General features: G+C 35.2%; 4 protein-coding genes across 5 annotated transcripts; 2 read left to right on the forward strand and 2 right to left on the reverse strand.

Moving 5' to 3' along the window:
* The first annotated feature begins 1,040 nt into the window (after positions 1–1,040).
* Positions 1,041–3,414, forward strand: LOC114751099 (DNA-directed RNA polymerase III subunit 1). The gene is made up of 6 exons (XM_028939771.1): positions 1,041–1,223; positions 1,301–1,417; positions 1,549–1,634; positions 2,077–2,281; positions 2,376–2,578; positions 2,923–3,414. The coding sequence occupies exons 1-6, from the start codon at positions 1,092–1,094 to the stop codon at positions 2,969–2,971; spliced, it is 792 nt and encodes a 263-aa protein (XP_028795604.1). The 5' UTR covers positions 1,041–1,091; the 3' UTR covers positions 2,972–3,414.
* Positions 3,415–4,925: 1,511 nt separating this feature from the next.
* LOC114751096 (BTB/POZ domain-containing protein At5g60050-like) lies at positions 4,926–7,897 on the reverse strand. Of its 2 annotated transcripts, XM_028939767.1 has the most exons (3): positions 7,067–7,897; positions 5,417–6,367; positions 4,926–5,077 (listed from the first exon to the last, which is right to left on the reverse strand). In XM_028939767.1, the coding sequence occupies exons 1-2, from the start codon at positions 7,679–7,681 to the stop codon at positions 5,420–5,422; spliced, it is 1,563 nt and encodes a 520-aa protein (XP_028795600.1). In that variant the 5' UTR covers positions 7,682–7,897; the 3' UTR covers positions 4,926–5,077; positions 5,417–5,419. The 2 variants fall into 2 exon arrangements, with proteins under 2 accessions (XP_028795600.1, XP_028795599.1); XM_028939766.1 differs by lacking the exon at positions 4,926–5,077 and having other exon boundaries at positions 5,126–6,367.
* Positions 7,898–11,778: 3,881 nt separating this feature from the next.
* On the forward strand, positions 11,779–13,684 carry LOC114751098 (uncharacterized). Its single transcript, XM_028939769.1, has 4 exons — positions 11,779–12,267; positions 12,397–12,783; positions 12,915–13,457; positions 13,583–13,684. Exons 1-4 carry the CDS (start codon positions 11,779–11,781, stop codon positions 13,682–13,684), a joined length of 1,521 nt encoding a protein of 506 aa, XP_028795602.1.
* A 1,515-nt stretch (positions 13,685–15,199) lies between these two features.
* LOC114751097 (probable serine/threonine-protein kinase PBL5) lies at positions 15,200–18,340 on the reverse strand. Its single transcript, XM_028939768.1, has 5 exons — positions 18,064–18,340; positions 17,101–17,363; positions 16,786–16,975; positions 16,277–16,668; positions 15,200–15,902 (listed from the first exon to the last, which is right to left on the reverse strand). Exons 1-5 carry the CDS (start codon positions 18,173–18,175, stop codon positions 15,465–15,467), a joined length of 1,395 nt encoding a protein of 464 aa, XP_028795601.1. The 5' UTR covers positions 18,176–18,340; the 3' UTR covers positions 15,200–15,464.
* Positions 18,341–26,130: the final 7,790 nt, after the last annotated feature.

Raw genomic sequence — 26,130 nt, forward strand, 5'->3', positions numbered from 1 at the left:
CGCAAGAGAATGGACTTGTATCCTGATACATGGTGAAAGCCTCAAACATCAAATAAACCAAATTATTCTTTCATTCACATCAGCATCTACATATCATTTTTCTCAGCACTATTTTATAAGTTTAGCTGGTTTTAAATAATATCGCTGGTAAATAGCTTCATGGGAAGATGATCCGTATCGTTTATTTTTTACTGGGTTTACATTGAGGGTCTTATTTGTTGCAAGTATGTTTAGTGAGTAGTAAAGAAACCCAACTCTTCATGAACAACAATATCAAGCTGTGTTAGCTTTCCTAAGCTACAACAATGGATCTTTTCTTGATTAGGACTAATTTTTATTGCATGGTGTTATTTCACTAGTAATAGGAGGCCTTTTTCTTTCATCTCTATGCTTGATCCAGGGGCATATTTTATGTTATGTGCATTGGAGCCTAATGCCCCTGCCCCGGGCTTTTTTTTTTTTTTTGGCTGTGAGTGTTTAAATAGTTACTCATATTGCCCCCATAATGCAACTCAAGAGGCTTGGTATCCAAGGCCATATGTGAATAAGTAGATTGGCTAAGAGAACAGTGCATGACTAGCCACAAAAATAAAATAAAAACTGACTAGATGCCCAAATGCAAAGGGCTTAAAAGGCAAGAAATACTTCCTCTTATCAACTGTTTTCCCACAACATCTTACCCCTCCCAGACCTGCTAAAGGCACCACCCCAGTTCTGCTGTTGCTAGAGTGATAAATTGCGTTGTTGAAATTCTTAACAAAGTTGACTTGTTGAGTTCCCCCCCCCCCCCTGTTCTATTTATTACCATAGGTTTTGGATATGTAGAATATCTTTTTTGGGTGGTATACTTAAGGTTAAGGTTTTTCTTTCCCTTTTGTATTTCCCCTATCAAGTCAAATTGATAATCTTTCCGTAGGGTTTCCAAAGTTGTTTTTAATATAAATGGCAAGATGGTCCAGTTAGTGCATGTATAATTGTATTTTCGTCATTTGTAGTGCCTTGGTTGGGCCCCTGTTTTTCATTCTCTACTTCAATTTTCTGATCTTTAGCTGCCTTGTGCAATACAGATAGCAAAGGGCATAAAAATTGTGATGACGTCAAGATTAGCATCAATTGTTATCACACTCGACATGGAAAGAATCCAAGATGCACAATTGAATATAGATGCTAATATTGTAAGGGAATCGATTTTGCAGGCTCCAAAAATAAAATTGAAGCCAGAGGTAATTAATCTTCCAAGTGATTATGATTTCCTCACCCCTATATGAGTCCAATAGTTAGAGCTTTTATTGTTTTGCAGCACATTAAGGTTTTGGATATCAAAAAGCTTGAAGTTGTACCCCCTGATGCAGATAGAAGTAAAATCAATTTTCAACTTAACTATCTGAAGAATTTGCTTCCATCAGTTGTAGTAAAGGCAAGCTCTTGTGATTTTCTTAATGGTTTTGATACTTGATGAAGATAATACAGTGTTCTGTCTTCCCTTTATTTGTTAAATTTATCTTAGGATGGGAAAGAATATATCCAGCTTTCGTCTCTAAATTGCAGGGAATTAAGACTGCGGAACGTGTTGTTATCAGTAAAGAAGAAGATAAAGTGACAAGGATGGAGAAATTCAAATTGTTGGTAGAAGGGTTAGTCCATAAGATTGTTTTCAATACGGTCATTCTTTTAAGGTTTTTGCTTTCTTCCTCGCATCATAAACATCTGCTTTTTTTTTTTTTTCCTGCCAAAATAATAAACATATTCTTGGAGGCATATTATTTTCTCAAGCTGCGGAGTTTAACGGGAACTTTGTTGATTCATCTTATTGTTTCGTCATGTTTCACTTTTTTCAATAAATACTACCAAACCTTTTCAGTCATAATGCTGGATGTGTGTGTTCTGTTTGACATTGCTGCCTTGCTGGATACATGTGAAAGAACCTCTTTATGTTATAATGACCAATGCAAGAAAGAAAAAGCAAAATTGTGTCACTGTAGTTTATAATATGAAAAATGCTCAGTATATAAGTTGCATTATGTGGTTTATATTGTTGACACACTATATCTTAATTTATGTGTTTTCTTTTTCCAGCACGGGCCTTCAAGAGGTTATGGGCATTGAGGGAGTTGAAGGACGTAAAACGCTTAGTAATCATATCATTGAAGTAGAGCAGACTCTGGGAATTGAAGCAGCCAGAAAGTGTATCATTGAAGAGATAAAGTTTACAATGGGAAGCCATGGAATGAGTATAGATGCACGCCATATGATGCTTTTGGCCGATGTGATGACCTTCAGGGTGAGTAATTTGAAAATATAACGACTTATGACTGCATCTCTGATTTCAAAAGACATATTAGATTTAAACTTGCTAAACGGATTTGTGAAAATAGGGTGAAGTCCTTGGAATAACAAGATTTGGAATCCAAAAGATGGACAAGAGTGTATTAATGCTCGCATCATTCGAGAAGACTGCGGATCACCTTTTCAATGCTTCTGTGCATGGAAGAGATGATCAGATTGAAGGAGTAAGTGAATGCATAATCATGGGCATACCGATTCAAATAGGCACCGGAATGATCAAAGTTAAACAAAGGTGAGTTAATGCATTGCTCGTGAATGAGTTACTTGTGATGCTGGGTTTTTAAGGTGGACCTCTTTTACATGCTTGCATGATTTCATCTGCAAATATAGTCTCTTGGTGGGCAATATAGGACATTTGCCATTTTGAAGTGAGAGTGCTCGCTTAATTTCACCATAACGGGTTACTCATGGGGTGTAATTGTAATGCCCATAAATAACTCCATACCTGAATAGAACCCTATCTCTGCTAAATGGCTTGATAGGGTAGCTTTTTTTTTTTTTTTTGGTGTGGATTTAATGAGATTTTGGCTGCAAAAATTTATTACATGTGCGGTTATTTGACTATTTGTTTTACAGATTGGATCCTCCGGCGCTGTGTCAAGGTCCCGATCCTATTCTGTCTTGAGTTCATAGTTGTATAATTGCTGTGAAGATAAGATCATTCTGTGCAGAGTACTGAAGCATCAGAAATTCACTTTTTGGCGTGCCTGCCTGTTCTTAAGATTACAAACTCTTCCCATGGCTCAACGTTTTTATAGAGATGCAGAAATTTCAAGGCATGAGAACATTTCCAGTCGTGGGGAATGAGGAGAGACTGATACAAGAGAATTAATTGTATATAGGGTTTATATTTTATAATTATACTCCACTTCTATTTTATTCCCCCAAATGCGCCATGTGCGTTCGATTTTGTGCAATTAGGCTGACGCAAAAGGTCTCATATAGCTGATTCTTTGTTAAGAATGATTAGAATTGATGACATGATTATAACAATAATTTATTATAATACTATGAAAAATAAATAAGGAGGAAAGAAATGGGAGGCTTTTCTAATCTTGAAACTAAAAATATGGAGCATTATGTTATGTGTTTATTTATGCTCAGTTTCAAAGTGCTAATGTGATGGAGATGGCTCTCTGCTCGTTTTCTCCAGAATGCGATAGAGATAGCTCCCTGCTCGTTTTCTCCCGAATGTGATGCACATAGTTCTTAGTGTCATGGAAAATTATGGCACTTATTTGCAAATAATAGTCTATCCTGTCCTAAATGTAGGGTAAAATTAACCAACCTTTTAGTTTTGAAAGAGAGTTGATATTTTTAAATTTATTAAAAAAATGTGATTTTCTAATCAGCCTTTCACTGAAAACAATGATGACAATAAAGTGCTGTCTAGAAATTAAAAACATGCCCATAACTGTAATCAAGGAGAAGTAAGATTGGGAAAATTATTGTTCACATTTTTGCCAGGATCAAGCAGGATTTAAAACTTAAGTATGCTTGCTTGTTCTATTGAAAGTGTGAAATTTCCTCACCCTTTTGGCCTTTCAGGATTAAATTTGGTATTCCGCTGTGGTAAGATACAATTTCACTCTTTTCGATCTTTTTATGAGGCATTTACGAGTATTTTATTGGAACTAAAAAGATATTTACATCATTTAACTTCGAAAATTTTTTTACTTCGTCTATATCTAAATTCATGCATTAAAAAAGTAATGAAAATTATTACATTCTCCAACAGACTTCAAGGGTAACATTGGAAAAATATAATAAACATTATATCAAATGACTTGTCAAAAAAAAATCAACTATCATTAATAATTAGAGAAACTCGAATCCTTTTTTTGCTTTTTCTGGTTAGCTATTGCTCCCAATTAAAGCCCGGGGGGGGGGGGGGGAGGGGGGATATTAATGAATTGCTCATAATGCCCATAATTTTGATGATTGTCAAAAAGATTTTACGCGTACCATAAAACTATTTCAAGTGCAGAAATCAGATCAAGCCAGTGAGTTCAAATCTGATTGGGAATTTAGCCTATGATCCAAAATAGCTCTACCAGCAACATCAATGTCAATATATGTAATAGCTAGACGTTGATTTTCTATACTACACGAAGTATGGAGTGTGAAAAATAATTTACAATGACTGGTATAAGTAGTTTCTATATAAAGTTATATCAATATCGATTATTAATATAAATTTATTGAATTACTATTTACAAGTCATATAATTCATTTTAAATTTCATACAACATAGTTTAATATATAAAATTTCATAATATTGTGACCAGCACACTTTTAAGAATTTTTATTTGAAGAGAGCTGATAATGTAGTATAAACATTTTAAAATGTTTTTTAAAAAATAACCACTCATTTTTCTCATTGAAATGAAAAAAAAAAAAAAAAAAAGCATTCTACATTTCTACTCTTCAAGGACTCTACAAGCAAACCCCCCCCCCAAAAAAAAAGCCCAACGGGAACTCTGCTACTATGCTTGTATTTTAATTATTTTGCTCAATGTAAATATAATAGGTTACTTGAAAAGCCAAAGAAAATTAAACATGAGACATATGAAAGTATGTTGAAGTAAAATTTGGGCCTATCGGAAAATTATAAATCATTGATTTAAAACTCGTGAGTTTAATGATGCTGGGGGAGTATCAGCCTTTAACCAAAACCAATCGCATCTGAAAATTTGTACAAGGGCCTTCAAAAGTACTTCTCAACTTGCCCCTACAAAAGTTTGGCAGAAAATAACAAATAACGAATTAACGATGGAGCTTAGAGGTCAATAAGTTAAACAGGGAAGAGGGTCGTCCATGGCGATGTTCATAACAACTAAACAAGAGAGGTCAATGGCAAGCCCCCTCCGTTTTTTGCCCCTTCCGTTTCCTCTATATTTCCCAATTCGTCTACCCTTAAATATATGCCTCCGTCACAGGGCAAAAAAAATACCAAAGCAAATCGATCATAGCCGAAGACAGCAGTCAGCAGGAGTGTGTATAAGAGTCACCAGTTATGTACAAAAATCATTCAATTTGTTTTTATATTCAGTTAAGAGCTTTAACATACCTTTCAGGGAGGGTAATCACAAACAGTTATTTGCAACTGGGAATCATCCTGCTCAGCTGAATACTGTCTGATGAAAGCCCTTCTCCACCAAATCTCAAATGCCTTCTGAATATTAGGACAGTCATCTCCTTTGTTAAGAAAGCGATCAAACCAATTAAGTAACACAGCCTGCTGCTGAAGTAAAGGCAATGTGAGTATAGTTTGGCTTAATCCGTCCTCAACCAGATTCCTGTCAACAGCTCTGGAAGATCTCCTTATCCATCCAAAGTCTTCATAAAGAGCATCTAGCCATGTCGACAACAAGGAAAATCTCGTTTCTTTTGGCACCAGCACTTGTCCCCTTCCAATGGCAATACACAGTTGGGCTGTGATCCTACTGATCTCATGGCGGTATATGGTTGGAATTTTTGAATGAAGCATAGCGAGCTCTTTCTGATCTGCCCATAATTTGACAAAATCATCACCCATTTTTTTACCAATTAAAATCTCAACAATCCACTGAATATTGTCTGCTTCACGAGTAATTTCACTCATCAAAGCTCCCCGATTTTGATTCTCGTCCATGCTAGTAGCTTCAGATAAGCACAGAACAAGAGAACTAAGGCATCTATGGCAAAGATGATAAAGCGTGTCTTTAGATACATCTAGTCTGCTGCTATCGTCCGATGCTTCTTTAAGCAAACGAGATATGAGGGTTTTCATTTCCCTACGAGCTTTGTCATCTTTTGCCTGCAGAACACCACTCAGCAGGCTCACAAATATGTCATCGGTTCTTACAGAAGTAGATGGGTCAGATAATACTCTGAGGAGAACTTCGGTTCCAGGGTCATGAAGCTGAAGATGATCTATCTGAGATATGACTTCTGCCTCTTCATCTTCGGACCAAGGAACAGCTTCTAAATACTCCAGGCATGACATAACACCGAGGTCAAACATGATAGCTGCTGATACCTACAACAAAAGCTAAGCCAATATTAGAAAATAAGTAGGTCACAAGCCTAGACATCAAAAAAAAAACAAAAAATTTAACCAAAAAAAAAAACAATAGAAAGAAGAGGTGAAAAATAACGTTCACTAAACGAACAAGTCACTCTCAGGGTTGCCTATTCGCAAAATGTTGATGAAATTCAAAAGATGAGGATGGCAATCACAAGGCAGACTGACCCACTGAATAGGGTAGAAATTTAAGGGAAGAGAAGATCGGGTGCTTTACATCAAGTGTGACTCTCTCGGAAAGTATTAAGTTGTGATGTGACCATGAATGTGTGTGCGCGCGTGGGTGCGCTTCTTTTGGGATGGTAAATGGCATTTTAATTTCCTAGATTAGCATGCTTGGAAAATTTATTCTGCAGTGAGAGCAGTTCATCATGATGAGAAGCGCCATCAATTCGCGGAATATCAATGATCAGAAATCCAACGGAATGTTCCTAGGTATATCAGTTGTCATATCCTTGAGTAATTAAGCTGTTATCCATTAACCTAAGCTATTAATCAAGACTAACTAATCATTTGTCCATTATTCAACTGAAAATGACAATGGCACATGCTTTAAAGTCAATTTAATGATTCCAAAAGGGAACCAATTTTTCGAAGCATTTGTGCTATGCAAATAAAGATGGATAGACCAAAGGAAGCAGATGAAGCATTTACCTTGAGCAAACTCAAAACCTTAGAAACCCCTTCACCCATCAACCTCCTCTTCAAATCCTCAAAGTACATTAATACCACAGTTTCAACATACACCTCCACATCATCACAGTCGCTGATTTCCACCGAGTGCGAGACTCCACGATCACACCGAAGCTTCTCGGCGAAGAATCTGCTCTTCTCTGTAAGCACGCTCTTGTGAACGTCCATGGAAGCTTTAAACCCGTCTCTCGCAACAACCGTAAGCCTCACATCACCAGGTCCTCCCCAATTAGGGTCTCGAAACGGCGCTTCATCCAGAAGCTTCGACACCCGATCTTGCAGCTTTCGACGCTTATCGTCGGGCAGCTTCGATTCACGATTTTGCTCTTCTGACATCATTTCGTAGAGGGTTTGGCTCTGACCAGAACGAGTCTGAATCTGAGTCAGGGTTTGGGATTGAGGCGATGCAGAGAAAGGGGGTGGAGGTGAAGAGAAGGTCTTGGAGGGTGAGGACGAAGGGGAATACGCCATAGAGATAGCCCGGGAGGGCGAAAAAGAGAGAGTTGGATCTGGTATGAAACCCTGCTTTATCATGGCTGAGACTTCTCTGGATTTAAGTGCATTTTCGCCCGCCATTGAAGCCCTGCGTGCCTTCACAGAGCTGTGAAGTACAAATGCAAGAACTTTGCGCGGAGATTTCTTGAGCACCAAGAAGAGAGAGAGAGAGAATGGACGAAAAATTCAAGTGGAATTAAGATTTTCCAAGAAAACACAGGGGAATCAGATTAGGAGAGGAAGCAGAGAGACGGGGACAAGAGAATCCAAGAATCTAGCGTGAGCGAGTGCGGGAGGGGGAGCAGTTTTTCTTCCGTTCCCCTCATCTATCTCCTTTACCACTGGCGGATTAAATTTTAATAGTTCAGTTTATAAATTTATTATTATAATAATTGTACTTTCAAATTAAATTTATTTATATACTACTATTTTTTACCTAAATTTATAGCATCTTTTAGCCAATAATAATAATAATAATGTCTTTATAAAGTATTAAATCTCGACTATTAAAATTGAGGAGTCCCGCAGGAGGGGAAGTGAGGATAGAGGATAGGGAATGGATCTACACTCGACAGTGAATTAAAACACATGAATTGTTGGCAAAAAAAAGAGAGAAAAATGCTACTATTTTTTAACTTAATTATAAAAGCTAGTTTAAATATAAAAACTTAATTTATTTTATTTTTTATATTATTTATTTATTTATTAAAATGATTTTTGTGGTAGTTGTACATGTTAAAGGTTTCATATGTATATATAATTAATAAAAATATTCTAAATAAGATAATACTTAATTATTATAAATAATCAATTTAACAAACCTACAAAAAATTCAGTGGCAGTGTAAATATAATTTGACCAAGAACTGGTAACAGGATATAATAATGACAAAGAGCGCAGCGCTTTTAACAAAAGAAATGGCCCGTCAAATTATTGCATGTCCGTACAAAATATGGCCAGAGCAATTTAATTTAATAAACATATAGGAAAAATGACAGAAAATGGAATCAGTAATTTTTGTAAAAATATGTTACTCTTTGATTCTAAATATAATATTTATTTTGTAGTCTTTGATTCTAAATATAAGACTCATTTTATAATATAATTATAAAAGTATAATTTATATTATAAAATGAGTTTTATAATTATACTATAAAAAAGTCTTATATTTAGAATTAAAAAAGTATTATTTCTAAATTAAAAGTAATGAAAGCTTGCTTATGAGAAAACAATCATAATTTCAAGTTGAAGTAATTTTCATATTCTTTTTCTGTCATTTTTCGGAGTTTTTAACTAACAAAAAAGCATGTTAAGTTGAATAAATTAAGTTAAATGTAACCATGCAAGTACACAAACTCTAATTCCAAATAAGGAGTATAGATTGAGATTGTAATTAAAAAAATACTTAATATAAGAGATAGTTAGATGTTATTGTACAAATTACATATATGTAGGATTAGAAAATATTATCCTTATGATATTTCTCAATCTCACTTTTACAGGTTCATCTAATATCATATAACAAATAATCATTTATCTAAATTTTTTTAATGATTTTCTTAATTATAATTTCAGTCTCTATTTATCATTTTCAATTACTCGTTACCTTTGGGCTTTCTCCCGGGGTGCGGGTCATGATCTAAATTGATACCAATCTGCGCCTTTTGAGGTCACTGTTTATGGTCGCGACCCCCGAGGGCAAAGGCAAGTTGAAGGGGCACAAGCTTTGTTCAAAAGATCTTGGTGATGTTAATTATAGTAATTACAACTAAAACTTTCGGGTCAATTCATATTGCTTGATGTCCTGACTTCCCATTGGTAAGGACGTTATGGAATTTAGAGAATCGAAACTTAATCAATGGTTTGGTTGATTTTTGTTATGGAAATGGAACTCTGGAACTTAACAGTAGTCAGGGACCAGTATTATGATGGGAAAGCAGAACAGGTGGATCCGTGTTATTAACTCCTCTCCTTCAGTGAGAAAATTTTCTAAGAAGACGTAATTTCACTTTTTATTTATTACTCCCTCCGTTCTTTATTATAAGAGACGAATAACCGAATTACGTTGATAAAAAAAACAGTTAAAATTAGTTAAGAACAATCAATGTGTAAAAAATATAATCTTTTTTTCAAAAATACCCTCATTAATAAGGAGAGAGAGCATGAGAGAGAATAATTAAATTATTAAAAGAAAGAGAAGTGGGAGGGAGAGAGAGTGTGAGTTGGAAACAATAAATATGGGTAAAATAGGAAATCAACACAAAAAAGTAGAGACAACTTTTAAGTGTCTCTTATATATAGAAACATGCCATAAGCATCAAATGTCTCTTATAATAAGGAACGGGGGGAGTATTATGTTTTTTTTATATTATTTTTTATTTTTTATTTTTAATATAAGATCTCGTTTAATTTTTATTTTGATCTTAAATATAAGATTTAAAGTTATTTTGTTTCTCATATTTATTTATTTTTCATAAGATAATCCTTATAATAATAATAGTCCTAGCGAATAAATTTAATTAGTAAGGATATTTAAGAAAAATAATACCTATTTATCACAAATAACTAACTTAACTTTTTTTTCTTAATCTACCTAAATTAGTCAACTAGTTCTTATATTTAGATCAGGAAGTATTAGTATATTGTATATTAAATATGAATAAAATTAAAAATTTGCTAAATTTTAAATGAAAATTGATAAAATTTAAAATTTTTATTAATTTATATAAAAACACGTTAAAAATAATTTATAAATAGAATAAGAAGAAATATCAACTTGAAGTACATCAAGGGGGTTTATGGGAAAGGGGATTTCAACATTTACATCACTTGACGCTTCAAATCCCATAAACCCCCGCCGGAACATATCAGTTTTTTTTTTTTCTTTTGCCAGCAGAACATATCCGTCTTTTTTTTAATTGGAATGTGTGACTTTTTGTTTACTTTATTACTACCTCCGATGCTAATTATAAGAGTCAGTTGACTAATTTGAGGAGATTAAGAAAGTAAGTTGAGTTAGTTATTTGTCTTAAATAGGTGTTGTTTACTAATCAAGTGTATTGACCAGAACTATCATTGTTAGAAGGGTTACTTTGAAAAAAAACATATAAATATGAGAAATAAAGTGAATTAGAGTTTTATATTTGAGATCAAAATAAAAATTAAATAAGATCTTATATTAAGGATCGGATGTAGTATTTCATTTTAAAAGTAGTATTCTTTGCATGATCTGTATGAGTTATTATTACTTTTTTCCATACTCTTCTTTTGTCGCTTCTTTTTTCATAATCAAAGCTTTCGGCGAAAGCTTCTTGAAGTGATCTTCGAGCTAGTTTAAAATCTACAATTTCTTTTTTATCTAAACAAAATAGCAGAAGAATAATTTTCCTGATAGGATTTTTTTTTTTTTTTTGCCATTTCTTGATAAGGTATATAGTGAGAGAGAGATTTCCAGCCGCGGATCATGACCCAGCTAAAGACGAGATCCACCACAGTCCCAATAAAACCTGTTAACGGATTCGTGGCCCCATCAATGTCCTGATTAACTCAACTCTGTCTAATCGCACCAGGGAAATTTGTAATTTTCATCTTCCCTTCCAGATCAGCGCTAATTATTGCGATGAACATTAAAACTGGTTCTTTCGTTTCAATGGAACCAGTTTGGATGCTCATCAATATAAGGAGCACTTTAAATCTAAACTCATCAGAGTTTAATCATGTAGACCTCATCTGTCTGGTCCAGATTTAAAATTTTAATTAAATGTTTTTAAATAAAAATTATTTCTTGAAAAAATAATAGTGAAAAAAATTTTATATTATATACCCATGAAAATAATTATTTTAAACAAAAATAATAATAATAAAATCTGAACATTTCAAATAAAGATACGAGCGACTTGATAAAACTGGGTGCTTGTCAAACTAACGAGTAGTTAAACTGGTTCCCATTTTAATAGCATTTAACTTCGCTTCCGTCTACAACAAACCTCACTTGAAGAATTGATCAAATACAAAGCCAGAAATTCAAACTCTCTCCCTGATCCGAACAATTCTCATTACAAGCTCCTCTCAGAGCAAACACATGTGTCTAGTGTTAGGGGCAGAAATTACTAAGCTACAACCTCAAGAAACCAGAATAAAGAACTGAAGAATCAACGTATTCCGCACAGCAACACATCATGCAGCATAACCATGGTGGCTCTGCCTCTAAAAGTGTCATCACATGGCTCGTAGTTATCATCATCATGCTCTATTTTCTTCACTCTTCCGACCTCTTCGTCTCCCCCTACGACACGCCTGATTGTCCGAACAACTTAGACCTCGCTACCTCCCAGAACCATCTTCACATCTCAAACACCACAATCCAAAATGAAGAAAAAACAGAGGATGAAGAACCAGAAGACTTAGAAACAGAGCAAATCGTAGCGCAGTTACCCCCCGAAACACCTCGTATTCCTCCCACCGAGCTTAAACACATCGTTTTCGGCATAGCAGCTTCCTCCAATCTGTGGAATAACAGAAAAGAATACATCAAGACGTGGTGGAGGCCAGGCCAAACCAGAGGAGTCGTATGGCTGGATAAGCGCATCAGAGTACGAAGGAACGAAGCGTTGCCGCAGATTCGAATCTCTGCAGAAACGTCCAGATTCAAATACAGGAACCGTCAGGTGATCATTCATTTATTTAATCTTTCGATCGAGTACATCACGAGCGTAGTACTCTCACAATTATCCAATGTGGGCGCCCATGTATACATTGACCGATATTGATATACACATGAAATAAAACCTCGTCAGGGAGACAGATCGGCGCTGAGGATATCGAGGGTGGTATCGGAGACACTGAAGCTGGGGATGAAGGATGTGAGGTGGTTCGTGATGGGAGACGACGACACGATTTTTGTGGTGGACAACGTAGTGAGAATATTGTCCAAGTACGACCACAGGCAGTATTACTATGTAGGAAGCTCGTCGGAGAGTCATGTTCAGAACATACATTTCTCGTATGCGATGGCATATGGAGGGGGTGGCTTTGCTATCAGCTATCCATTGGCCAAAGAGCTGTCCATGATGCAGGACCGTTGCATTCAGAGATACCCTAATTTGTATGGCAGTGATGATAGAATTCAAGCCTGCATGGCTGAGCTCGGGGTCCCACTCACCAAGGAAGCTGGGTTCCACCAGGTCTATATATCTAATTGACTGTTGCTTTGAAACCCCAATTAAGAAGTTAAAAGACTCTGATTTGTGGGATTAATTCATCCTTACATAGACAAGAAATATGACAAATTATTGACGCGGTGTTTGTGATGCAGTATGATGTATATGGAGACCTATTAGGGCTACTGGGGTCACATCCAGTGGCGCCACTAGTGACACTGCACCACCTGGACGTGGTGGAGCCGATATTCCCACGAATGAGTCGGGCGAGAGCCATACAGCGCCTGATGGAATCGGTGAAGCACGACTCAGCCAGCGTGATGCAGCAATCAATCTGCTACGATAAGAACAAGTACTGGTCCATCTCAGTGTCGTGGGGTTACGTGGTTCAAGTATGGAGGGGCATATTATCCCCGAGAGAACTAGAAATGCCCTCAAGAACCTTTCTTAATTGGTACAGAAGAGCTGATTACACTGCTTATACCTTCAACACAAGGCCCGTCTTCAGACACCCTTGTCAAAAGCCCTTCGTCTTCTACATGAGCAAGACCCGATATGACTCCGCAAGGAGGCAGATCATTGGCACTTACTTTCGTCATAACTCCAAGCCTTCTTTCTGTCGCTGGAAAATGGACTCACCCCAGAAAGTCGATACCATCGTCGTTCTCAAAAGACCAGATCCTCTTCGATGGCAGAAGGTAGGATATTGTCATAAACACCAACTTATAATTAACTCATGCATTCTATATACACATAACGTACGTACGTCTCAACGTCAGATGCAAAAACTTACCTGAACATGTTTGAATTAATTGGTTTGCAGTCACCGAGGAGGGATTGTTGCAGGGTTATGCCGTCGCGTACAGGCTCAACCATGTACCTTTGGGTGGGCAATTGTCGAGATGGCGAGATTAGTGAGTTGTAGCGCCGACGAAAGGAAAAAGTGATTAAATGGACTACGTTGTTTCTAAATTATATTACAAAAAGTGATGACCTGTCGAGGTAAACGCAAAGATAGATGTTCTCTGCGTTCTACAAAAGGGCAAAAGATTGGAACCTAACCTTATTGTATATGCCTAAACCTAACAAAGCCTATAAGCAGCAGTTGTCTGAAAATGGCGGGACGACCATTACTGTTCTTGATCAACCGAGCACAAAAAGATGTCATATATTTGCTATAAAAGCATTTCTATCTGCGTTTACTAGTTCATATGTTTAGTGCAATCCAGCGTCTTCCATTAATTCTAGCTGATGGACATAATTGTTCAATCAGGTTTATCGGGTATTTAACTACAGGATATAAGCAAAATTTCACTGTCTCTATATCTCAAACTTTTGAGGAATTAGAATGCTTATGTTAGATGGATGTATCTTAAACCACTGACTTACATGTTATGCAAGTACATGCCTCCTAAATATTGGCTCCTGGGACCCCGCAAACATGAGACCTACGTGAGATTTACGACGTTGCAAATTATGGTTGCCTTGTAAAATGAATGTTTTAAAGAAATTAATACAAACAAAACATTAACCCAGAAAAATCATTGTTCATCAAATTCTACCACTTTATTATTCATAATCCACTAATTAATTTTCTAAACAAACTATATATTGATTAATTCGTCATTGGTTTTTGCAGCTCTACCGTATTTTTATGGGAAGAAAGTTATCAATTAATTGATAAAAGAATACAACATCTTTTATCAGTTTATTTCTTAGATCTTTATATATATATATATATATATATATATCTCAATACACCTATCGCTGTAGAGAATTATGATCTTAAAATTATTTCAAAAGGAAAAATTGCTAAGTTTATGAGGAAAAAAGAAAGAAAATTTTGAAAATACTGATGATTGTAGTTAACAATTAAATAAATTATCAAAAGAACAAGTAAAGAAGCGTGAAAAATGTTCATAGAAGATCCGATGCAAACAATCGATATGGACAATAATTGCGCTCGATTTTTTAAAATTATCTAAATTATATTCATATTATTAATACACCGAAGTGCTTGCTCCTGGGCATTAGAGGCCCCAGCCCGCATGCGTGAGTCATTGCTCCTTAGGCACCTGTTATTAATATTTCATTATGCTACCTCTAGTGTTAAATATAAAATTCAATTTGTAACTTAAATTAAACTACTACGTCCGATCCTTAATATAAGAGTTTGTTTGATTTTTATTTTGATTTTAAATATAGAATTTCAATCTATTTTGTCTTTCATATTTATCTATTTTTTTCAAAATAGTTCTTATAGTTTGCATATGTTAAAAGTTTCATCAAATGATAATTCTAGTTAATACACATAATTAGTAAGGATATTTTAGAAAAAATAGTATTTGTTTATTACAAATAACTAACTTAACTAATTTTCTTACTTAACTAATTTTTTTAAATTAATCAATTAGATTTTATATTAAGATCAGAGATAGTATAAATTAAATCGTATATTAGCACAGGAATTAATACGTAAGACTTGATGTGTGGTCAAACACAGAAACAATCCGTACCTGTTACTCTCGAGTCCAACTCCTTAAGCGAAGGAACAGATCAAAATGGAGGAAGAAAACAAGTTCAAACAAAGAGAGATTTTTCAAAGGCTAAGATCCAACACAGCACCTGTTATCTTCTAGGGACCAAAATAGATAACGAGGCACATAACTACATATAGACACAATAATCCGAGGAGGGGAAAACACTTAATAATTTTCTTCGTTCCCAGATATGTCAGACTCATAATTATTTCCTTCATTCTCAGATCTATCTGTCTCAGAGTTGTTTTGTTGGGTGCCAGCAGATCTGTCTGAGTCAAAATTAATTTCTTCGTTCCCAGATCTGTCAGACTCAGAGAAATTAGCATCAAGAAGAGCATGATCATGAGGATTTGTGAGCGGAGGAAGGCTCTTCTTGGATCTGGGCTTGTGTGAAATTTGATGGCGTGGATCGTATCTCTGGGAAGCGAGGAAGTTGAGAGCGGTGACAACATCAGCAATAACAGGTCTCATATGAGGCTTCTCTTGCACACACATGGCTGCAATTGCCAGAGCTTGGTACAATCCTCTCACTGGATATTGACCATCAAGCGATGGATCCACCATTTCTGAGAATCTTTTCCTGTCTTTGAACATTGGCCTTGCCTGCAAATAGTTTGCCTTCAAAACTTTAGCTTCTTTCTATTTCTGTTCTACTTATTTCAATTTCAATAATTTTCCACCAGTCATTTTCATTTATGACATACGCACGCAAACGCATATATATATATATATATATATATAGTGAACGAATATTTATTTTAAAAAAAAGTTTCAGTTTGCTTGCTAGCTATAACTATATATGACAGCTGGATGACGCATTCACAAACAACTCCATCCGCTTGCAGCTACCTCCCCCCCCCCTCCTGGTCCAACATACGCTTAGCAAGGACAATACGACAACAAAATGAGAATTAACAAAAAGAACACAGGATTGTGCCAAGAAAGCTAGGTGAGGAAAAGAAGATATGATGACGTACCCAAGAGACTAGGTTCTGTTGCTTGGCAGGTCTTGAGTTGTCAAAAGCTTTTTGCCCGGTGATAAGCTCCAAAAGAACAACACCGAAGCTGTAAATGTCGGACTTAAAAGTTAATTGACCAGTCATGGCATATTCTGGAGCACAATAGCCATATGTGCCCATAACCCTAGTTAAAACATGAGTGTCTTCTCCACTAGGGCCTACTTTTGCCAACCCAAAATCAGACAACTTGGGATGATATCCCTCTCCTAGCAATATGTTGGAACATTTCAGGTCCCTGTATATCACTGGAGGCTTCATTTTATCATGCAAATATTCCAAACCCCTTGCTGTCCCTGCTACTATTTTCATTCTCGTGTTCCAATCTAGTGCTTTTCTACCTGCAGGAAGATCTGCAAGAATTCATAAACAAGAAGAAAATCTTCGTCAACTTCAATTTTTAACAAATTAATTGTGGGGTATTTGAAAAGAAAAAAAAAAGAGAGTAGTATATATGTCTGTAGCTGCACCATAGAGATGATTCTCCAGGGATCCCAGAGGCATGTACTCGTAGACCAACAACCTTTGTTGTCCCGTGGCACAGAACCCTAAGAGTTTGACCAGATTAGGGTGGTCTGCCATACTCAGTGTCAATACTTCCACTACAAATTCCCTCTTCCCTTGATGTCCATCCGGGTCCAGTTGCTTTATGGCCGCCACCTACACCACCCCCATATTAATTATATATTTTGAAAAAAACAAAGGTTTACGCATGAAAGAGAATTTTATATGTAAGAACATGTGTGTGTTAATCTGCTTTTGCCTAATCAAGTATATGAACGAACCTGCTTCGTTTTCTTCAAGCATCCCTTGTAAACTTTCCCAAAACCTCCTTCCCCCACCAAGCAATCTGATCTGAAACGACCTGTCGCCTCTGCGAGCTCATCAAACGAGAACGATTTTGCACGATTCAGATTATCAACTTTTCCGTCCTTTGGAATTTTGTCTTCTAAATTTAAGGCCTTTATGTCCGGAGAAAAACCATCAGGCTTGGAAGAAATAATAACTTCCTTCTTCACATTCACGTTCGAGTCCGCTCGAACCTTATCTGTAATACGTACACGATCCACGTGAAGGACAGATTAGATCAGAGAAAACGACGTGACACTGACATTGATTTCTTAATATTACGGAAAATAGACCATCGACTCAGCGATGATGTATTGCCGGTTGAAGGCTTGAAGCCTTCGAAAGCCTCCAAAAACTACTCAAAATCTCTCCCTATACGGTTTCTGAGAGGTGATATGAATTCTAGAGACTCTTAGAATGGAAGATACATGTATAGAATAAAAACAAAGCCAAATTTACAATCATCTGTTTTATTTATCTTTTTTTTTCTCCCAAAAAGACGCGTGGAAAAAACGGTCTTGCAGAACGAAACAAAGGAAAACACGAGTGAACTTTGATCAGCTCAGGACATAACCAAATCCAGAATTTTTACGGAAAAAAAGATCCATACTAATTCCCTCAAGGAATTTTTTATCATTATTTGAAGATTCGAATAGCCTTGGAAATGTTGAATCCAACGATGGATCGTTTGAATCTGAATGAAATCTTGGAGATAGAACGGACAGGGATCGTCACCAAAATGGGGCATTAATAAAAATAAAACGTTCAAAAGAGAGGAAATAAATCTTAAAACAATACGTTGGGTGCAACATCGACAAACCAAAAGCATATAATGATATGTTTCTGAGGGTGAGCATGAACTCGGAAAAAGGAGAACAGAAATGATGTGGAAAATTCACCTGAAATAGGGCGGTGGCGGTTGGACGTCTTATCGCAGCGGACGAGGCTTTTGGAATTGCCGTGAGGGGAGGGTTTGTTGGTTGGCTCGCGAGTGCAGAGAAAACAACCCATATGTTTCAGAGTGAATCCGAGAGGGAAGAGGCAGAATCAGAGTCTCAGAAAACGATAAACACTGCAAAAAGGGAGAGACGGAGAGAGAGAAGGAGAAGCAGAGAGAGAGAGAGAGAGATTCAGAGCCTGGGAAGGGCCCTTAGGCTGCTTCTCAAGTTGTGGAAGGGCGTGGTGGTGCATCTAATAATATGGAGCGCCATAACAGCTCTAACAAAATTGTTATATACAAGCCACGAATGAATCAGATCAGGTGACGCGCGCCAAGAAAACGACAATTACAGAATTCTCTGTCATTTCTAACGATATCATGATCTCACATCGTTGGTTCCTTCTTGTTACCTTGCTCCTTGGTAATTTCTGTATTCCGCTTCAATTGCTCATCAATACTAGTGCGGTAATTTTTTTCCCATTAAATGATGAGAAATTACTATATTATTGTTATATATTAGCTTTATACAAACACAGTGTTAAATATAAACTTATTTTATAATATAAAGTTGATTTTATACTTAAAACAGGAGAAAGAGTAATATTTAAATTTGGTGCTTATACCAATTAATTAAAAACTGGTGCTCTTTTTTATCGAGCACCGCTCCAACTAACGTGGTGTTCAATGATTGCAAAGGGGCGATGCGGGCAAGCTAGTGCGCACATCCACTTCACATTCACATGAGCACTCTTATTCACCGTCGATTCTTCCAAAGTTTAAAAGAAAAAGTGATAAAGTAAAACAAAACAGTAGTGGCAATAAGAGAAGGTGGCAGGAGGGTACTAAAACCCTTCAGAAAATATTCTCGGATACTATTTATTTTTTTCTTATCTGGTTCTATTTATAAAATGGTAAGGAAGATATTTTTTTTATTCTATTTATAGAGTACTAAAAAAAATTTATATATGTGTACAATTTTATTTTTTATTTATTATTATATTAATCTTATTTACATGATATATAATATATATTAAATAAAAATAAAATTAAAAATTGTTGAATTTTAAATAAAATTTAATATAAATAATATCAGTAGGGTAAAAGTGAACAACTAGGAATAAAATGAAAGGTAGCGGTCAATTTGAAGAATCGGGCCCTACAGATGACTTAGTGGTGGGGCCCAGTGAGCTCGGCGTGGGTTAAGAAGTTGGTTGACTAACAGTGATGCCCACGAGGGACAGAGCCACGTAAATCAGAAGCCAATGAATAAGAGGGAAAATGGGGCAGAGATAAGGGAGGTAAAATGCCAAGTAAGTATTTGATTTTTTCTTTTCTGCGGCCACCAATAAATGAGAGTTCGGACGATTCACGTGGGCTTGACAGCACGGAATAAGCACTCTTTTATTTTCTGGCCAACAACAACGCTCGTATTCATATCACTCGTCTTCCGTTTTTAATAAAACATTTGTGCTAAAATCAGTACGTGATAACCCTCTGGTTTGGATGGATATCATGGCAGCGTTTGTGTCTTGGCATCCCATTTTGACTTTTAACTAAATGATCATTATTTACTTGGGACTCAAACAATGTTCATAATGCATGCTTCTTTAATCTCCCTATCCCGATCGATCTACATATTAAGGTGAACGGTACGCCTGAGCAAATGAAACCATTTTTTCGGTTTAATACAAAGAAAGCTTGTTGGTGGAATAAATTATATGTACATATGTCCCACGTAGATAAACTAAATTAAAAGTTTAGAACTGAACCCAAAAAAAAAAGTGCCATGAAAGGATCACACATATGACGGGCGTCTAATCACGAGCCATCATCCATTATGAACAGTTGGATCACAAAACGACGCCGCTGCTTCTTGAGAAGGAAAAGGAAAGTTCGATATATTCAAAGAGCAAATTAGCAATCAAAGCAAAGCAAAGGTATGATAGCGATAAGCAGAATGACTTGGAAGTTAAAACAACAATGAAAAACTCAATATAAAAAGAAAGCGCATTAGATTATATTACATGCGATCGAGAGGGCCACGTAGCAGAGTGCATGTTGCGACAAAACAAAAAAAAATCAAATTAAATGAAGAAAGGATTTTTGGTAGTTCATTATGATACGCATTCAATTGTTAATTATTTAGTTTGAGTTTATGGCAAATAATAAGATATGAAAAAAGTTGCCCAGAGAATGATACTTAAAATCATGATTTCTTTAATTTGTCGGCCACAATGCAATTAAAACATAATGTAAAGATTATACGGATAATGATGAGGATGGTGTGTGTGTGTGTGTGTGTGTGTGTGTGGATAATGGGCTAACCATAAGCATCGCAAAAAGTACCTCGTTTGAATTACGTGAAAACTTGACTACGAGGCGTGATGGAATAAATTATGAATATAAATTAAGGTTCACTTCTTGGTGTTTAGTTATGAATAAAGTTAATTAATTGTATGATGCCGAGGTTTGTGCATTGCAAACACCAAAGTAAAAAATAATAATGATACTAAGTTTGTCCTCCGAGCATGATTTGGCGAGAATACCCCCTCCGGTTCATATTATAAACAACTTTTTTGAAATGACTCAATGGTCTTTATTATATTATAAACTACAAGTGATGTATTAATGGCGTTCTTTTAATTCAGGATTGTCAATATTTGGAGTTTGATGCGAATATGTAATTCCTAGATTTAAATATGAATAAATTTGAAACATTATTTTATCTTCAAATAAAAGTAAAACTTAACCACCTCTCATTAGTTTTGGTGATCGAGATAGTAAAATTTGAAAGTGTTTTGTGCAGCAAAGGGAAAAGAAGGAGCATATGGTTTAAATATGATTCAGCTACCAAATACAAACACTGATGTGTGAGCTCGATGTGGATAGAATGAAGATCTATTTTAGGTATAGTGGATATCTGGTTGATGTTAAAGAGATTTTCTTTGACTTTTATAGAAATGATGATTATTTATTTGTTTATATCTACTTTAATGATTTCTGTGTTCATTATTATCGTTAACAATAACTACCGAAACGACTAGCAAGACAAGCTAATTAGGCGCTCTCTCTGCTATTAGATTGCAGGGAGAGACATATATCCAGCATACTAACTGTCCATACTTTTTGTCCATCCAGCTCCACAGCAGTTATGTAATTATTGTTTACTTAATTTCATCTTTATTTTCAATTGAAATATTGTATGCTTAGTTGTTTAAATTATTAGGGACGAAATAATATGAAGTGTAATGTATGTTCCTATCCATCGTTAACTTTCGCTGCACGGGTATTGTATTTTTTTAGAATTTACCAAAGTAATACTCCTCCGATCCTTAATATAAGATCCATTAATTAACTAATTTGATTATATTAGAAAGTTAGGTAAGTTAGTTAGTTAATTTATAAGAAAAGTGAACACATTTTTCCTAAAACACCATAATCTATTTCTAATACCCCTCTCCCTCTTTACTTGATTATGGTTGATGGAGTATCCATAGGGGTAATTTAGAGAAAACTGTAAATATGATAAATGGTTTTATATTTAGGACCAAAACCAACTCAAGAATTGGGTCTTATATTAAGGATCAGAGGAGTAGTTGTTTTTGAATAAGGCATTAGTGAAGTATGTGATGGGTTAGTAAGTTTGTATTGATCGTAACTATTTTATGACTGGCATGAATATATCTATCTTCTTTTATTTTATTAACAATGTCACATGATATGATATATGAATGTGTGCGTTAGCTTGTATTAAAAGCATTTAAACCCCCGATCTCTATCTCAACATATTCCTCTTCTTCATAATATAAGTCTAATTTAACTAAAAAGAAAAATTATTACTCCTCCATCCATCCTTAATTTAAAAACTATTCACTCTTCTTTTAAACTGAAAAAAAGTTGCATGCTTTTCTCTTGGCTACATGATCATTCCAGTCATTTTAAATGGCATCAGTATATGCTCTTGTTTAGAATAATGAGATTGATATATAGTTTACTTATTATGTTCAGAAAAATCCAATCACTTTAAACTGGTACTTACTTGAAATTATTTTTTTTAAAAAATGTTTAAAATTATTTATTAAAAACAGTATGATTCTGTATACGTGGCATTAATAAATTTTTCCATAGTAGAAAGCATTACTCACCCTAAATCATTGTTATACCTAATTAATTGTTATTGAGAGAATATTAATAAAAGTGGTTTAAAAAAATGATAAATACGAAGATAGATCTTATATTTATGATCAACATCAAATTATTTAATTGGATTTTATACTAAGGACAAAAGTATAGATAACAAAATTTGTGTAAGTTTTCAAACATATTGTCATCAAAATTCAGTATATATAAATTATTAATAAATTTTAACAGTGCAAAATGGTAAAATAGAGAAAAAAAATTAATTACACTAAACATTATTAAGCTAGACTTATATTTTAGATAAAATGATTTATACATGTCGACAAGAATAACGTAACATGCACTTAAACGCAGATAAAAAATAACTTGCAAGTTGCAACTAAACTTCAATTTACTGTGTACTTGTGCATGTATGTTACCCATACCCCACTTGAAATGTAAGGAATGTGACATTATGCTTTTGTCTCGGAAGAATCTCATGGAATATATACAAATCAGAGAAAAAATAAATAGGCAAAATCGAATCTATTAACAATGCCCGGTTGATGAATTATAATCCTGTTTTGTTTTGTTACGACCTGCAGTTTTATGAGATGACTAATCTGAATCTTAATTTTCGTTTCTTTATAGAAAGAAAGAGAGAACCGATATGCACTTGCTTTGCAAAGTGAAAATTATCGACACTGACAATAATAAATACATTCCATTCATATAAATAGGGGTATAATAACACAGTCATGGAATTAAAAAGCAGGGGAAGGAAGTAAGCGATGCAATTAAGAGCATGCTCAAGACAAATTACAAATGTGTGGTTCGAAATTTGCTATTAAAAAGAATTAAGGAGCACACTATAATACTGTAATGGGAGAATTTGTGTGAGACCTTAAAAGGAAAAAATGGCTAAAAATACCAAGTTGAAATCTTCTGTCATTTTTTACTTTAAAGCTTATATTACAACAAAATGTTAATTATTATAAGATTTTTTGGCACATATATTCTTTCCTAAATATTTTATAACGATTCTCGCTGCAATTAATTACAACAAAAATGGTTTTGCAAGAGATGTTGATGGTGCGCTTTATAATTTAGCCGAAGAGAATATAACAATGTAGGTCTTTCCTCTACCACATGTTCTTATTTCTTCCGCATTTCATATCACCAAAATCTTGGTGGGCCATGCTTCATCAGCACGCCGACCCCACATTCCCATCATGTTTTTTATTTTATTCTGATTGGACTAAAATATCGTCTGAATGTTTTGGCATTAATGGTTTCAAATATTCATCCAATTAACTGTAGATAGAAATCATTGAGAATATATTTATAACTTAAGTATCTTATTTATAATTAGGTAAATTGACATATGCAACTCTTTTTTTTAAAAAAAAATTTTTATTAGATTCAAGAGCTAGACATCATTCTCCCAAAAAAAAATACAATCATATTTATTGAAATAAATATACTATCTCCGGTCTAATTATAAGAGCCAGTTGACTAATTTGAGAAGACTAAAGAAGTAAGTTGAGTTAATTATTTGTTTTAAATAGGATGGTCTTCCTAAAATATCCTTGCTAATCAAGTGTATTGACTAGAACTATCATTGTTAGAAGGACTACTTGAAAAAAAAATGTATAAAAATATGAAGACAAAGTGAATTGAGATCTTATATTATGACCAAAAGAAAAGTCAAACAGGATCTTATATTAAGAACTAGAGGTAGTATTTTAATATATACCACTGGCGGGATACAAAAGGAACATGTAATTAGCCCGCGGGCATTATAAACCTATTTTAACCGGAGACATTTTAATTTAAAATTGGGCTTAAATTTAATATCATTTTGTTTCAAAATTGTTAATAACTTGCTATAATTAGTCGACGTGAAATCTAAAACAAAGAAATATTTTGAATAGTTTCTTATCGATAAAATGAATTTATGATCATCACAGATTTACAATAAATAACGTTGGCCTTACTTTGACATGAATTTTCACGAGGGCCACAGAAAAGAAAGAAGTGGACCATCGACGAGGAAGTGAGATGTACGGAAGGAAACACTCGAATGAAGAGTAATTTTACAAAGTTCACTTTACGGCATTCTGCATTTTTGTTAAAAAAATATATATAAGAGATCGTCATGAATGCATCAATCAGCTGAGTGTGATAATTTTGTCAAATTCATGGCACCTTTCTTTAATGCCAAATGTCGTTTCGAAGAGACAGGCGGATCGAGTTAGCTGACAATCGCAGCTAGTCTTAATCGTCATGTTTCAGGCCAGCCCAATAATTTCATTTTCTGTTTTCTCTCCGTATGATCTGGCTAACGACACAAAGCTGGAAATGAGGCTTCGTCTCATTCTCATCCAGCCCAGCCGAGCCCTAACACTAACAAGTTGAACAATAATGGAATCATGTTTTCGACTGGGGTCAAGGGGGCATGCCATTTCTTCACATATCACAACACCAACTGATAGATTAATTATGGATTCCGATGATCTCATTTAGTTGAAGAGTACTACTTCCCATCCTCAACGGATATCTCTTATCAATTTTTTTCCCACAAAAAATTAAGGAGAGTTAATTATTGACAGAATGATTGAACGACATGGGATATAAGGCATTAATTAATTTCCACCTCAACATGTGGCATCCCAGCTAAGAGAAAGAGAGTCGCAATGATGGATTCGTGTCTCCTGTGGAATGTTGGGGAACAGCAAATACAAAATGCATGGTGAGGAAATGACGCCTCTGAAATTCATCTGAGATCTTAATAACTTGGCCATCCCAGGAAGATAAAATGCTCACCCAACTAGCATAATCTACTTCATAAGTCCAAAGTGAATGTTGATTACTAGGATAAGTACAGAAACCATTACGAGTCACTGCTATTTATTCAATATGTTTGAATGTTACAGGTATGTCCAGAAATCTGCATAACTGTTCTTATTTGGAGTCCCATCACTGTAAAATTGCCATCAGGACCACAACGAGATCCTTTGAGTTTTCCAGAATAGGAATGCCGAGCAATACCCAATAAATTTGCTTTGTTGTGACATTTCAATTGTAGTAGCTTATCCATCAAGTGAGAGTTCGAAGCGTGTATACAACTCTTCCCTTTTCCTTTTTTTTTTTTTTCAGTTTTACTTCTTGCTCAAAATGAAAAAGAAAATCTGATTATCCATCAAGTGGGGGCTCGAAGGGTGGGGACTCAGGCAATAAACAGATGGTTTGTCCAAATCCGATGCGCAGCGGCAGTGCTGTCTTTTATTTATTGTTCTTACTGGCAATGGGTTTGAAAGAGAACCTTTATAGGTCAAAACAAAAGTTAAGTGCAGAAGAAATGCAACTTAGCCAACACAAACTTGGGTTAAGGGGTGACAAAGGGTAAAAACCCTTTCCTCTGAACCTTGATAAAAAAACGAAGGGATAATAAATCGATCACTTTCAATCCAATCGAAGCTTCTAAGATTTTCATGGAGACTTCTGCTTCAGAAGAATCATATAAATTATTATCATCTTTCAATTCCTGAGGCTCGTAAGCCTTGGTCATGGAAAGCGACGACGACCTATAAGACGCATTCCTTGTCAAAATATAGTCCACTGCCTCTTCCACAGTATCAACAACCTGCAGAAGCGAAGTTCGTTAAAAAATAATCCCAGAGCGTATTTTACTTCAGAATGGCAAGAACAGGTTGAAGAGCTAATCGCTAAGTAATTACTAGTACATAGGTTGGCAATGTTTTCATATCAACTAAGTCCAGTTACGAGGTGAGGCAATGAATGGTGTGACCAACTGAATCATGGTTTCAACAATAATTTAAATTGAGAGAGAAGGGCGAAGCCATGCTTAGTTTATTGTTTGCCGATTCAAAACCCGAGTGATGAG

This window comes from Neltuma alba, unplaced genomic scaffold (assembly GCF_004799145.2).
Source record: "Neltuma alba isolate B1F8T4 unplaced genomic scaffold, ASM479914v2 tig00006744_pilon, whole genome shotgun sequence".
Taxonomy (NCBI): Eukaryota; Viridiplantae; Streptophyta; class Magnoliopsida; order Fabales; family Fabaceae; genus Neltuma; species Neltuma alba.

Excerpts from the sequence above, each read along its gene's own strand:
- LOC114751099 (XM_028939771.1), top strand. The coding sequence starts at position 1,092 with ATGACGTCAAGATTAGCATCAATTGTTATCACACTCGACATGGAAAGA. Across the intron at positions 1,224-1,300 it reads AAATAAAATTGAAGCCAGAG|CACATTAAGGTTTTGGATAT; the intron begins GTAATTAATCTT and ends ATTGTTTTGCAG. Across the intron at positions 2,579-2,922 it reads ATGATCAAAGTTAAACAAAG|ATTGGATCCTCCGGCGCTGT; the intron begins GTGAGTTAATGC and ends TTTGTTTTACAG.
- LOC114751096 (XM_028939767.1), bottom strand. The coding sequence starts at position 7,681 with ATGGCGGGCGAAAATGCACTTAAATCCAGAGAAGTCTCAGCCATGATA. Across the intron at positions 6,368-7,066 it reads AGGTTTTGAGTTTGCTCAAG|GTATCAGCAGCTATCATGTT; the intron begins GTAAATGCTTCA and ends CTTTTGTTGTAG.
- LOC114751098 (XM_028939769.1), top strand. The coding sequence starts at position 11,779 with ATGCAGCATAACCATGGTGGCTCTGCCTCTAAAAGTGTCATCACATGG. Across the intron at positions 12,268-12,396 it reads TCAAATACAGGAACCGTCAG|GGAGACAGATCGGCGCTGAG; the intron begins GTGATCATTCAT and ends AAACCTCGTCAG. Across the intron at positions 12,784-12,914 it reads AGGAAGCTGGGTTCCACCAG|TATGATGTATATGGAGACCT; the intron begins GTCTATATATCT and ends TTTGTGATGCAG.
- LOC114751097 (XM_028939768.1), bottom strand. The coding sequence starts at position 18,175 with ATGGGTTGTTTTCTCTGCACTCGCGAGCCAACCAACAAACCCTCCCCT. Across the intron at positions 17,364-18,063 it reads CCGCCACCGCCCTATTTCAG|ATAAGGTTCGAGCGGACTCG; the intron begins GTGAATTTTCCA and ends TACGTATTACAG. Across the intron at positions 16,976-17,100 it reads GCTTGAAGAAAACGAAGCAG|GTGGCGGCCATAAAGCAACT; the intron begins GTTCGTTCATAT and ends GGGGTGGTGTAG.